The sequence below is a fragment of the Leucopleurus acutus genome, assembly GCF_964270905.1.
Source record: "Leucopleurus acutus genome assembly, chromosome: 1".
Classification (NCBI taxonomy): domain Eukaryota; kingdom Metazoa; phylum Chordata; class Mammalia; order Artiodactyla; family Delphinidae; genus Leucopleurus; species Leucopleurus acutus.
This window is the reverse complement of record NC_139142.1, coordinates 187571102-187586293: the sequence shown is the minus strand read 5'-3', so window position 1 is coordinate 187586293 and position 15192 is coordinate 187571102. Positions and strand designations below refer to the sequence as shown.

Here is a 15192-nt window from a genome sequence, read left to right as displayed (position 1 = left end):
ATTTGTATTTTATAGGTTTTTGAGTTTTTCTTTGTTTCACAAAAATGTTTTTAGTTCATCTTTTCATTGTTGGTTTACCTTTTTATAGAATTAACATCAGAAAGTAGTACATAGAAAGTCCATACTTTTTGAAAGTTTTAAAAGGTATGTTTTGTGGTCAAGTGCATATGTTTATTTCAGTTTTCTATTACTCTATAACAAAGTACACTAATATATAGAGGTCTACTACACCAATAGTTAATTATTTCTCATTGATTTTGGGGTTGGCTGGGCTTATCGGGATGATTCTTCTGCTCCATGTTGTACTGGGGTCACTCATGTAGCTTCATTCAGCTTTAGAATGTTTAAGATGGCTTCCTCAAATGTCTGGTGGTAAGTGGAATGGCTAAGGGCTGAATCTTTCTTTCATGTGGTTGATCATCATTTAGTAGTCAAGCCCACGTATCATTACACAGAAGCTGGACTCCAGTAGCTCAAAAGAAACTGCAAGACCCTTTAAGACCTGCACTCAGAAGCCTTAGAACATAATTTCCCCACATTTTACTGGTTAGGGGCCAGCCCAGACTCAAAGGGAGGGAAAATATATTCTACTTTTTGATGGGAGAAAGGGCATATGTAGGTAGGGGTGGTACAAATTATAGATGGTCATTTTTGGAAATAGTCTATGATAGTCTTCCCTCTGGCTACATGTTAATATTTCTCCCACATGCAAAATGTACTCACCTCTTCCTTCTAAAATCTCATTACATTCTAGTTTTATCTTGAAGTCTAAGATCTTATCATCTATACCAGGTCTAGATATGGATGAGGCTTCTTGGCACAGCTCCTTTTGATCTGGAGATGTGTTATCTAAAAAGGCAAGTGGTGCAATCACTGAGGAAAACGGTATGAAGGTTCCTCATAAGACTAAAAATAGAACTGCCACATGATCCAGCAATTCCACTCCTGGGTATATATTCAAAGGAAACAGGAATATTAATTTAAAAGATACATGCACCCCAGTGTGTTCATAGTAGCATTATTTACAATAGCCAAAATATGGAAACAACCTAAGTGTCCATCAACATATGAATAGATATTATTGATATATATATATCAATAATATATATATGTGGTATATATATATATATATCTATGTGTATATATATATATTTATATATAATGGAATACTATTCAACCATAAAAAAAGAATGAAAATTTGCCACTTGCAACAACATAGATGGACCTGAAGAGTATTATGCTTAGTGAAATAAGTCAGGGAAGACAAATACTGTATGCTACCATATATATTGGAAATCTAAAAAAATAAACAAATAAATATAACAAAACAGAAACAGACTCACAGATATAGAGAAAAAACTAGTGTTTACCAGTGGGGAGAGGGAAACAGTGGGGAGCAACATAGAGGTAGTGGATTGAGAGTTACAAACTACTATGTATGAAATACATAAGCTACAAGGATATATTGTACAGCACAGGAAACATAGCAGAAAAAAATAAATAAACAGGCAATTTATTGTATTTTTACCACCCTCCAACACATGCCTAACACGTTACTGAGAAAAGAATAAGATGACTGCAAGAGACACTATTATTCAAAAGAGGGGAAAACAGAAAGCACATGATTCAGGGCAATTCTGAAATCCAGCCAGACACTTGTCACTAGTTCTCTTGACTCTCAGGGTGGGGAATGTACCTAGATTAGGGTCTAGTTTTGCTTCCTGGGAATGATTTCCTAATTCATTTTTATAAGTAGCCCTTGATTTTATGGTATGGTACATTGAATCCACTGTCTGACTCATCATTCTTTTTCTGTAAGAAATGACCCATGTTTGCAGTGGAATAATTCTCTTAGCCTGCTTTCTGCTCATAAAAAATTAGGGATCTGGAGATTTCATTTTGAAATGTCCCTGTCCCTTTTAGTCTAGTATGATGGTGTTTCTCTTAAAAACTGTTTTCCCTGTATGTTATTGTGGTGCATTCTTTTTTTAAAATTTATTTTATTGAAGTATAGTTGATTTACAGTGTTGTGTTAATTTCTGCTGTACAGAAAAGTGATTCAGTTATACATATATACATACATACACACTCATATATGTATATATATTATTTTTCATATTCTTTTCCATTATGGTTTATTACAGGGTATTGAATATAGTTCCCTGTGCTGTACAGTAGGACCTTGTTATTTATTCATTCTGTATATAATAGTTTGCATCTGCTAATCCCAGACTCCCATGGCATCCCTCCCCCACCCCTTGGCAACCACAAGTCTTTTCTGTATGTTTATAGTCTGTTTCTGTTTCGTAGATAAGTTCATTGGTGTCATATGTGTATTCTTTTACCCAAAAGTCAACATACATGATTCTTTCTAAGATAGATCTTATTTTACTTAAGCTGTTTTAGGCTTCTGCAGGACAGTACTCTGAAGATTATAAGTTCTTTTGTCTAATTAGGAGGATTTTTGAAGAATATTTAAATCTTTCTGAGATTTTAACAAAGGGTTTTATAGCACACCCTTGATTTGACTTTTACTCTGAAGCTACATTTCATTGTCAATACCATGGTTTTGATCTTTGTCCTAAAGTAATTTCTTTCTTTGAGAATTTTTTTTGAGAACGAGAGATAGTGTCCTGGACCCTCTATATATTTTCTAATTTTTGCTTTAGAATTGATCAGTTCTTTCTTTAACTCTTCTTTCTTTTTGCAGTACCTTATTATATATCCAACCCTAATATAAGCGAAACAGTTCTTTTATCATTCTGGCTGGAAATTTCCTCAGCCACATCCACAAGTTTAGTAGGTATGTTTTTAAGCTTGCAAGTTACTCCAGCCCTGAGTTTTGTTAGTTGTTCTGTCACTGCGTAAAAGAGTTCCTTCCCCCCTTTCCAGCCCCCAGTATCAGTTTTCCAACCTCACTGCCTTTTATAGCCTCCACTGACAGATTGCTTGCCATTCCTCCATGCTTCACCTATAGCCTTCTTCCTACTTTTCTGGTATCCAACAATAGTGTCTTTACCACCCTTCAACTTCTGCTTACCTGCTGGACCCAAAGCCAGTGCTAAATGTTTTTAGTTTTTGTTGTTGCATCACCTTGCTTGCAGGTGTTTCTATTACTTCATATCAAACTACCCCCAAATTTAGTGAATTAAAACAGTAATGGTTTATTATTTCTCACAATTCATGGGTTTGCTGCACTCAGCTGGGCAGTGTCTCTGTTTGATGTCATGTTGCTTAAGGTCTGTCAAGTGGCTGCATTCATGTGGGAGCTCAGCTAGAGCTAGAAATGTCCAAGATAGTTTTTCTCACATGTCTGTTGCCCTGTCATTCACTAGTCTAGCCCAAGCTTCTTTATATGGTGACTGGGAACCAAGCAGGCAAAAGCAAAAACAGTTAAGCTTGTTACAGGCTGGGATTATAAACCCTTGAAGTTTTTTCAGCTTATTCTGTAAGGAAGTCCTAGTCATTAGGCTAGTCCATATTCAGGGGGAGGAGTGGCATAGAGTAGGAGAAATTGTCTGCAGCCATTTATGGAAGTAATCCAACACAATATTCAATTTTTGTAAATGTTCTAATGACATAGTGCACATTTTCTATTGCTAGATATACCAGTCAGCTTTTCCTTAATAACAAATTACTCCAAAACTTAGTGATTTAAAATAGCAGATAGTCATTATTTCTCTTAGTGGCTGTATAGGTGTTCTCTCTGGGCAGGCATGGTATGTATGGAATCCCAGCTGGGGCATCTAGGACAGATAGGACCTCTTTTAGTCTTATCTTCCAGGAGGCCAGCCCTGGGTAGTCTACAGAAGGATTCTCAGTAGAAAGAGAACAAAACAAAGCTGGAAGACTTTCTTGAGGCCTAAACTCAGACCTCAGATAGTGCTATTTGCATTGCATCCTATTGGCCAAAGCAAGTCACAGGCTAGCCTGTTTTCAAGGGTGAAGAAATAGATTTCACCTTTGGGAGCTACTGCAGAGAATTTATGGCTATTTGTAGTCTACCACAGTGGGGTATATATTTTTTCCCTTTCTTTCTGTCCTCCTCTTATTTTCTCTCTTTACAAAATTCAATTACATCTAGGTTATTTTAATTCTCTGTACCTTTATTAGTTAGAGAATAGGCTGGACTGCTATATAAAGAGATCCTATATAATTCAATGGCTTAAACAAGATAGAATATTATTTTCCTCTCATTGAAAGTTTGGGTAAGTGGTTTCAGGTGGGTATAATAGTTTGATGTTTCTGGGACCCCGTCTCTCCACTTCTTGCTCTTATTTCTCATTGACGTCTAGAAATTTTTATTACATCTTAAATTTAAAAATTTATCTCAAGGAAGTTTTATTTACCTATTTATTTTATTATTGTTTATCTTTCTTCTTCTTTTTATCCCTCTGGAACTGATATTTGAATATTATAATTCCTAGGTCTGTTCTTTTATTTTTCCCCTTTCATTTCTCCTGAAGCAATTTGTATATGTATGTTTGTGGGTTTTTTTTTTTTAATTATAGTTGATGTACAGTATTATGACAGTTTCAGGTGAGCTACATGGTGATTCCACATTTACATACATTATGAAATGATCACCATGATAAGTCTATTAACCACCTGTCCCCATACAAAGTTATTACAATGTTATTTACCATATTCCTTCAGTGTATGTAACATTCCCCATGGCTAATTTATTTTTTAACTTGAGGTTTGTATCTCTTGATACCCTTCACCTATTTCACTCCCCCCAACCTGGTAATCACCAATTTGTTCTTTGTATCCAAGTCTGTTTTCATTTCATTTTGTCTGTTTGTTTTGTTTTTTAGATGATAGTATAAGTGAGATCATACGGTATTTGTCTTTCTCTGTCTGACTTATTTCACTTAGCATAATACACTCTAGGTCCATCCATGTTGTTGCAAATAGCAAGATTCCATTTTTTATGGCTGAGTAATAGTCCATTGTGTATGTGTATATATGTGTGTGTGTTCATCTTGCATTTTCTTTATCCATTCATTTGTTGATGGACACTTAGTTTGCTTCCATATCTTGGCTATTGTAAATAATGCTGAAATGAACATAGGGGTGCATATATTATTTGAATTAGTGGATTTTTTTGGCAGGGTAAATACCTAGAAGTGAAAATACTGGATCATATGGCAGTTCTATTTTTAATTTTTTTGAAGAATCTTCCTACTGTTTTCCACAGTGGCTGTACCAATTTACATTCCCACCAACAGTGTATTAGGATTCCCTTTTCTTCACATCCTTGCCAACCCTTGTTATATATATATTTATTTATTTATTTTGGCTGCACTGTGCGGCATGTGGGATATTAGTTCCCCAACCAGGCATTGAACCTGTGCCCCTTGCAGTGGAAGTGTGGAGTCTTAACCACTGCACTGCCAGGGATGTCCCCAACCCTTGTTATTTCTTGTCTTTTTGATTATCATTCTGACAGGTATAAGGGAGTATCTCACTGTGGTTTTTGTGTGTATCTTCCAGATGATTAGTGATGTTGAGCATCTTTTCATGAACTGATTGGCTATCTGTATATCTTCTTTGGAAGAATGTCTTTTTAGGTACTCTGCCCATTTTTTTTATAGGTTGTTTGTCTTTTTGATATTGACTTGTATGAGTTCTTTGTGTATTTTGGATATTTACCCCTTATCCGATATATCATTTACAAATATCTTCTCCCATTCAGTAGGTAGCCTTATTGTTTTGTTGATACCTTCACTGCGCAAAAGCTTTTTAGTTTGATGTAATTCCGTTTGTTTGTTTTTGCTTTTGTTTCCCTTCCCTGAGGAGACATATACAAAAAATATGGCTAAGAGCAGTTTCAAAGAGGTTACTGTCTATGTTTTCTTCTAGAAGTTTTATGGTTTCAGGTCTTACATTTATGCCTTTAATCCATTTCAGGTGGATTTTTTGGTATATGGTGTGGAAAATAGTCCAGTTTGACTCTATTCCATGCAGCTGTCCAGTATTCCAAACACCAGTTATTGAAGAGGCAGTCTTTTCCTCATTGTATATTCTTGCTTCCTTTGTCATAGATTAATTGCCCATATAAGTGTGGGTTTAGTTTGGGGCTCTCTGTTCAGTTCCATTGATCTATGTGTCTGTTTTTGCTCCAGTACCATCTTGTTTTAATTAGTATAGCTTTGTAGTACAGTTTGAAATCAGGGGATGTGATACCTCCAGCTTATTCTTCTTTTCTCAAGATTGTTTTGGCTATTCAGGATCTTTTATGTTACCATAAAAATCTTAGAATTATTTGTTCTTATTTGTGAAAAATGCCATTGATATTTTGATAGAGATTACATTGAATCCATTGAATTCCTGGGGTGGTATGGTCATTTTAACAATATTAATTCTTCCAATCCACAAACACAGAATATTTTTCCATTTGTGGAAATTCTTCCATCATTCTTATAAATTTCAGGGTATGAGTCTTTTATATTTTTGGTTAGATTTATTCCTAGGTATTATATTCTTTTTGAAGCAATTGTAATTAACATTGTTTTCTTAAGTTCTCTTTCTGATAGCTTGTTATTCTATATACTGATTTTGTATCCTGCAACCTTAATAGTTTTTTTGGTGAAGTCTTTGGGGGTTTTTATAATAGTATTACATCATTTGCAAATAATGACAATTTTACTTCTTCCTTTACAATTTGGATTACTTTATTTTTCTTGCAAAATTGCTCTAGCTAGGACTTCCAACACTATGTTGGATAATGTGGTGAGTATGGGCATCCTTGTCTTGTTCCTATCTTAGAGGAAAGGCTTTCAGCTTTTCACCATTGAGTATTATGTTATCTATATGTTTGTCGTATATAGCCTTTATTACATTGAGGTACATTCTCTCTATACCCACTTTGTTGAAATTTTTTATCAAAAATAAATGTTGAATTTTGTCAAGTGCTTTTCTGCATCTATTTAGATGATTATGTAATATTTATTCCTTGTTTTTTTTTTTAATGTGGTATATTACATTGATTGATTTTTGGATGTTAAACCATCCTAGCATCTCTGTTTGGAATCCCACTGAATCATGATGTATGATCCTTTTAATGTATTGTTGAATTTCATTTGCTAATATTTTGTAGAGAAATTTTGCATCTATGTTCATCAGTGATATTGACCTATAATTTTCTTTTTTGGAGTGTTTTTGCCTGGTTTTGGTATTGGGGTAATGCTGGCTTTGTAAAGTGCATTTGGAAATGTTCCCTCCTTCTCAATTTGTTGGAGTAATTTGAGAAGGATATGTATTAACTCTTAAAACATTTGGTAGAATTCACCTGTGAAGCCATCACATTTGGAATTTTGTTGGGAGTTTTAGAATTTTTATTTCAATTTCATTATTATAAATTGGTTTATTCATATTTTCTATTTCTTTCTGATTCAGTCTTGGAAGATTGTATGTGTCTAGAAATTTTTTCTAGGTTGTCTAATTTGTTGGCATATAATTGTTCATACTGTTCTCTTATGGTTATTTGTATTTCTGTGGTGTCAATTATAATTTCTCCTCTTTAATTTCTCATTTTATTTATTTACACACTTTTTTTTCTTGATGATTCTGACAAAAGTTTTGTCTGTTTTGTTTTCTTTACAAAGAACCACCTCTTAGTTTCATTGGTCTTTTATGGGTTTTTTTAGCTTCTATTTCATTTATTTCTGTACTGATAATTATTATTTCCTTCCTTCTACTAACTTTTGCTTTGTTTGTTCTTTTCCTAGTTCCTTTAAATATAAAGTTATATTGTTTATTTGTGATTTTTCTTGTTTCTTAAAGTAGGCCTGTATTGCTGTGAATTTCCCTTTTTGAACTGCTTCTGCTGTGTCCCATAGATTTTGGAAAGTTGTTTTTCATTTTTCTTATTTCCCCTTTGATTTCTCCATTGGCACATTGGTTGTTGAAGTAGCATGTTGTTTAGTCTCCATGTGTTTGTGTTTTTATCCAGTTTTCTTCTTGTAATTAACTTCTGGTTACATACCACTGTGGTCAGAAAAAATGCTTGGTATGCTTTCAGTCTGCTTACTTTTATCCAGACTTGTTTTGTGGCCTAATATGTGATCTATCCTGAAGAATGTTCCATGTGCACTTGGAAAGAATGTATGTTGTTTCTTTTGAATGGAATGTTCTGTATATATCTAGTAAGTTCATCTGATTGAATGTGTCATTTAAGGCCTGTGTTTCCTTATTGATTTTTGTCTGAATTTTCTATCCATTGATGTAAGTGGGGGTATTAAAGTCCCCTACTATTATTGTATTGCTGTTTATATCTCTCTTTATTTCTGTTAATATTTGCTTTATATATGTAGGTGCTCCTATGTTGCATGCATAAAGTTTACAAGTGTCATATTCTCTTGTTGGATTGATCTATTTTGTTACAGTCTTTTTAAAAGTCTGCTTTGTCTGATGTAAGTATTGCTACCCAGCTATCTCTTTGTTTTCATTTGTATCATGTATCTTTTTCCATTCTTTCACTTCCATTTGGTAGGTTTGAGTGAGTCTCCTATAGACACATATATAATGTTTTTTTTTAAAATCCATTCAGCCACCTTATACCTTTTGAATGGAGAGTTTAGTCCTTTTACATTTAAAGTAAATTTGACATGTATGTACTTATTGCCATTTCGTTAATTGTTTTCTGGCTGTTTTTGTAGTTCTCTGTTCTTTTCTTCCTCTCTTTCTCTGTTCTCATGTGATTTGATTGTTTTCTTTAGTTTTAGTTTTTTTTTCTCATTTTCTTTTGTTTATCCACTATAAGTTTTTTCTTTAAGGTTACTGTGAGGTTTTCATATAACATCCTATGTATATAACAGTCTCTTGTAACTTGATAGTAAATTATGAGTTACATTCCAAAGCTTTATATTTTTTACTACCCCCCAAGGTTTTTATATTTTTTTCATGACACATTTTACATATTTTAATTCTATGTACCCCTTGACTATTGTATTTTAATTACTTTTACTACTTTTGTCCTTTATCCTTTGTACTTGCTTTATAAGTGAACCAACCATCCACCACCTTTATTATTTATTTACCTTTTCTGGTGAGATTTTTACTTTCATATTTTTTCTTACTATTAATTAGTTCCTTTTCTTTTTAGTTTAGAGAAGTTCCTTTAACATTTCTTCTAAGGCTGGTTTAATGGTGATAAACTTCTTTAGCATTTGATTGTGTGTAAAACTCTTAATCTCTCCTTCATTTCCTAATGATAACCTAGCCAGGTAGAGAATTTTTGGCTGGTTTCTTTTTCTCTTTCAGTACTTTGAATATGTCATTCCACTCCCTTTTGGCCTACAAAGTTTCTGCTGAAAAATCTTTTCATAGCCTTATGGGGTTTTCCTTGTACCTAATAAGTTGCTTTTCTCTTGCTGCTTTTAAGATTTCCTCTTTATCTTTAACTTGTACCATTTTAATTACAAAGTATAGCGGTGTGTTTCTCTTTGTGTTCATGTTATTTGGAATTCTCTTTGTTTTCTGGACCTGGATGTCTGTTTTCTTCCCCAGATTAGAGAATTTTTCAGCCATTATTTCTTCAAGTAATTTTTCTGGCCTTTTCTCCTTTTGGGGACCCCCATAAATGCAAATGTTATTTTGTTTAATGTTGTCCTAGAGGTCCTTTAAGGTATCCTCACTTTTTAAAATTCTTTTTTCATTTTGCTGCTCTTTCTGGGTGTTTTCCATTGCTTTGTCTTCCTACTTGCTTATTTTTGCTTCTTTTTCATCCATTCTGATGTTGAACCCATCTAGCTTGTTTTTCAGTTCATTATAACTTCCTGTTTGGTATTTTCTTATATTTTTTGTCTCTTTGTTGAAGGTCTCACTATGCTCATTCATTCCTTTCCTGAAATTGGTGAGCTTTTTTATGATCATTACTTTAAAATCTTTTAGGTTGAAACTCTTTTAGGTTGGTCATCTCTGTTTTATTAAGGCCTTTTTCTGGGGATTCGCCTTGGTCTATAGTGTTGAACATATATTCCTCTGTCTCTTCATTTTGCCTGTCTCTCTGTGTTTGTCTATAGGTATTAGGGGAAGTAACTACCTCCTGCAGTCTTGAAGGAGTGGCCTTGTGTAGGAGCTGTTCTGTGTGGCCTAAAAGTGCAATCTTCCCTGACCACAGGAGTCAGGCACTTCATGGGCATCCCTCACAGTGGGCTGCATCCACCAGCTGTGATGCAACCAAGGCTTGAGTTTGAGTCACTTGCCTGTCCTGGTTGTAGCTAGGTCTCTGTGTGGGCTAGGTAGAGCTTGGGGCCCTTGCCTGGCCAAGTTGTGGCCTGTTTACTGCATGGGCAGAGCAGGGTTCAGAACGTTTACCCATCCTGGTTTTGTGGGGGGTGCTGTTTGATTAATTCTTGAAGTGTTTCTGTTATCGATGGTGTGCCATGCCCTGTCAGTGTTCCAAGGGGAGGAATCTGATTTAACACCTAGTTTCAGGTTGATTGGATGCTAGGCCCTCAGGTAGTAGCTTTTAAAGTGTGCAGATATATACTATGCTGTGGGGTCACAATTGTAATCCCTGCTGGTCTCCAGACCAGGAGATCTGGAGGTGTCCCCTGGGCAACATTTGCAAAAAGCTAAGCTCCTGATGAGTATATAAGCTCCTTTCTCGGGAGTCTTGTCAAGGGGTGAGGCCAAGGGGGTACACAAACCTGATGTGTCCCTGGTTACGTTTCCTGGGAGTGTGTCCTTAGCCTCCGAAAGTGTGGTAAACATGAAGCCTGTCCCTCAGGGTGAAGCTCCAGGCTGAGGGTGGTGGCCTGCCAATAACTGTCTCCAAGTTACAGTCCCATGGAACTCAGGAACACCAGCCCCATGGGCCACTGGGGCTAAGTGATCAGGGGGTTTCCCTTGTGTGGATTGTGTACTCCCACTGGCTTTAGCTGGGTAGCTGGAGAGTGTAGGGGGTGGGTCTTGCTCTCTTGCTTCAGGAAGGCAATGGGAAAATGACCTGACTGCCTGCCCACAGGCTTTAGCAATGCAGCATTGAGAGTGCCTTGTCTGTGTGCATGCATTGGGTTTAGACCCTGACTTCTCAGTCTTGCCACCCTCAGCTTAGGGGGCAGGGGAGTGTTGAGTCAGCTTTAGGCTGGGAGAGGGAAAATACCATGACTGCTTGCACTCATCAGCCCCAGCCAGAGGAAGGGGGAGTATAGTAGTTGCCTGCACTTGCAGACTTTAGCTAGGTTGCAGGAAAATGCTGTGACCATTCGTTCCTGTCCATCCTAGGCAGGGAGTGGGGGAACATTGCAGCCTCTGGAGCTCTCTGGCTTCAGTAGTGCAGTGGGGTATTGCCATGATTGGCTCACCCCTGCATCCAAGCTGTAAGCCTGTGCTAGCAGATGAGGTGGGGAGTGCAATAATGGTGTCTGACAGTGCTTCTGTTTCTGGGGAGTGTTTCTGCTGTCCACCACCCCTCCAGCTGATGCTTTTAGATTTGAAAACGACTCCCCTTCATATATAATCATGACACTTTTCAGACCGCTGTTCTTTCCCTGGGTCTCCAGGTGAGTGAGACCACATGTCAGCCCTTTGTGGGGAGGGGGTTCTCAGTTTTCTATAGCACTTTGGGACCATTGGATGTCAGCCCCATTGGTTTTCAAAGCAAGGCATTTCAGCGGTTCCTTTCTCTGGTGTAGATCCCAGGAGCCAGGGTGCTTGATATGGGAAGCATCCCTTGCTCCTCTGGGAAAAGTGCCTGTCTGGTGAGATCCCTCTCTAAAGTGTGCTGTCATGCTGGGGGTAGGGTTTCTGGTGAGAGTGTTTCTTTGCCTCTCCTACCTGTCTTGATATAGTCCCTTTTTATTCTTTGTTGTGGAGCACTTGTTTGGCTAGTTCTAAAGTTCTTTTCAGAGGGAACTGATCTGTATGTAGGTATATATTTGCTGATTCCATGGTAGGAGGTAAGTCCAGGCTCTTGCTGTGCCCCATCTTTAACCACCTTCCCTGTAAATTTTCTTTTCTTTTAAGAGTAAGTCTCATTTTCCTGTTTCTTCAGATTCAAATAATTCTTAATTGTATCTTGGATATTGTGAATGTCATGTTGTTGAAGCTCTGGATTCTGCTATATTCTTCTTATGATTGGTACTATTTTTGTTTATTTATTTTGCTTTAATTTATTATTAACATGATTGGGTGCAAAATGAAAATTCTGTATTTAGGCAGCAGCTTAAATCACATTTAATTTCTTATAGCTTTTGCTAGGCTGTTTAGAATCTTCCTTATGCATATATGCTTAAGGGGTCAGGGGTAGATTTGTGTAGTTTGTACAAATGGTTTGGGGCGCCCTGTCTCCAGCTCCCTTCTTTGTGTGATTTCCCCTAACCTTTCCAGTGGCTGTGGTTGCCCTGAACTCTGTACCCTGGTTTGTAAGGTCTAAAAACTCAGGTTTGTTTGTTTGTTTGTTTTAATTAGCTATTAGGGTTCTGCCTGGCTCAGTGGGTTTGCCCTCAGATTAGAAGCTGGAAAACAAGGATCTTATGTAGGACTTTTCCCTTCTTCTAAGTGTCAGCTTCTCTCAAGAATCTACCTACTCTTGTTTGCTCTCTAGTGTTGATATTTGTATTTTGTTTAGAGTTTGTGGTTGTTATGTGTGGCAGGGTTTGTCCAGTAGGAACTTGCTCTGCTATACCAGAATCAAAACCGGGGACTTTTTTTTTTTTAACTTTTTATTTTATATTGGAGTATAGTTGATTAACAACATTGTGTTAATTTCAGGTATACAACAAAGTGATTCAGCTACATATACATGTATCTATTCTTCAAATTCTTTTCCCAATTAGGTTGTTACAGAATATTGAGCAGAGTTCCCTGTGCTAGTTCCTTATTGGTTATCCATTTTAAATATAGCAGTGTGTACATGTCAATTCCAAACTCCCTAACTATCCCTTCCACCCACCCTTCCCTCATAGTAACCATAAGTTCGTTCTCTAAGTCTGTGAGCCTGTTTCTGTTTTGTAAATAAGTTCATTTGTATCACTTTTTTTTTTTTGCAAATGATGTGACAAGTGATTAATCTCCATAATTTACAAACAGCTCATGGGGCTTAATATCATCAAAACAAACAACCCAATCAAAAAATGCGCAGAAAACCTAAATAGACATTTCTCCAAAGAAGGCATACAGATGGCCAAGAGACACATGAAAAGATGTTCAACATCGCTAATTATTAGAGAAATGCATCAAAACTACAATGAGATATCATCTCACACCAGTCCGAATGGCTATCATCAAAAAAAAAGGAAAGAAAGAAACTGGGGATTTTAGATATGGTTCCTCAAACTGTCTTCCATCTGATGGAGAATTCTTGAGACTTTCCATGCATAGTAGAATCTACTCGTTCTCACAAAATCAGAACTATATTTCTTTTGTGTTAAGAGTAGAGTTGCTTCTTTTCTTAAAATTTGAAATATTTGTATTTAAATATTTCAGGCCTTGAGAAAAGGAGTAATGAAATGTTTACTGTAGTTATAATTTCGTAGATTCAAGGTCACTTTTCCTATGGAAAATCAATAGGAAGCTATAGCTACAGAAGTTATCCACCATTCTGCCTGAGAAGTGTGCAGTAAATGTTTATGCTCAAATCATCATCTTGGCTATCTATGCACTTTAGAAAGGTAATAATTATGATAATAAATTAATAAAAACAAAAATACCAATGAATACTTTCCCCCCATATTACATCCTAGGAAGTAGCACATGCTCTGAAAATTGAGAACAGAGTTCTTCGGGAACAACTGAAACAAGCTTTACAGGTAAAAAGATATCATGTTCCTTTGAAATTGTTAACAAGGGAAGAAAATATCTATAAACAACTTTTTAAATGAATAATTTTAACTTTGTAAACTAATAGGTCTATAGTATTATTTTGCCAGGTTTAAAGTATTCTCATTTTATGCAATGGAAATATATTAATAAAATTTAGTATGTATTCTTTCCAAAACAGTAAGCTAGAAAGAAAATTGATATACAAGCTTAAAGCAATTTATTTCTAGATACAAATGGGTTTTTTTGAAATTAGCATAATTATTATAGGATATATTGAGATAAGAAACTGGTGATTTCACAGAAGAACAATTAAGGAGGATTTGCTCATCCAAAAATCAATATAAAATATAAAAACACAATAACTAAAGCAGTGTGGTTCTGGATTTGGTACTGAATGAAAAGTCCAGAAACAGATTCAAATGAATATAGTAATTTTATAGTTTATAGTTTCAGTTATTAAAATTTTTTCATAGAAGGATAAAATAGTCACAAAAGTAAACTACTGTGAAAACATTGTTGGGTTTCTAGTTAATGTAATACACTAAAATAAGTTGCAGATTGGTTTAAGATCCAAAAGTAATAAATGAACTATTAATATATTGGAAGAAACACTGAGTAACAGTTACATGTCTTGGCTAGAACAAGGCTTCCTAAGCATTATACCATAAAGGAATATGTTAATATATTTGGCTATATATAAAATAAAACTTTTTATGGTTAAAAAATTCATGAGATATAAAGGTAAATGGAAAATCTTTACAAAATGTTTTATATCAAGATCTTTTACAAATCTACAGGAAATATGGATATTCTTCCTCCTAAATAGACAAAGGACACAAATAGGCAAGTCATAATTGAGAAACACACATGGTCAATAAATGCATACAAATATATTCATCCTTACTAGTTATCAAATAAATGCATTTTAAAATAGCAGAGGGATACATATTTTTTACCTACCATTTTGTTAAAAATTTAAGGAACAGAAATAACCAATATTTGTGGATTTATGCTGCAATGAGCAGTCTTTCACATACTTCTATTGTCAGTATGGATTGATACTTTTCTGGAAGAAAATACATAACAAAAGTCTTGGAAAGACATAGTCTTTACAGTGAACCATCCCATTTCTAAAAATTTATTGTAAAAAAGAAAAAATGTACAAAGATTTTGTACAAGTATGTAGAATAGAAAAATTTTAATAGCAATTTTTTAAAAATTACCAATATGTCCACTGATAAGAAATTTGCTAAATTAATTAAGGTATATTATTAAAATATATTTCTGTTAGCTATTCTGATTTGGATGTATATTTATCATCATGAAAACATACCTTATGACGTTATTTAATGAAAAGAGCATATTATGCCTCTATGTATAGTATGATCCAATCTAGATAAAAGTTTAAAAATACATATA

At 35.2% G+C, this 15192-nt stretch overlaps 1 protein-coding gene across 18 annotated transcripts in view; it reads left to right on the top strand.

The window, feature by feature from the left end:
- CCDC7 (coiled-coil domain containing 7) overlaps window positions 1-15192 on the top strand; it is a 288810-nt gene that overhangs the window by 77872 nt on the left and 195746 nt on the right. For all 18 annotated transcript variants that reach the window (XM_082854543.1, XM_082854542.1, XM_082854544.1 and 15 more), the window contains one exon: window positions 13695-13760. In XM_082854543.1, coding sequence (XP_082710669.1) covers window positions 13695-13760 — 66 coding nt within the window. The remainder of the gene's footprint in view (window positions 1-13694; window positions 13761-15192) is intronic.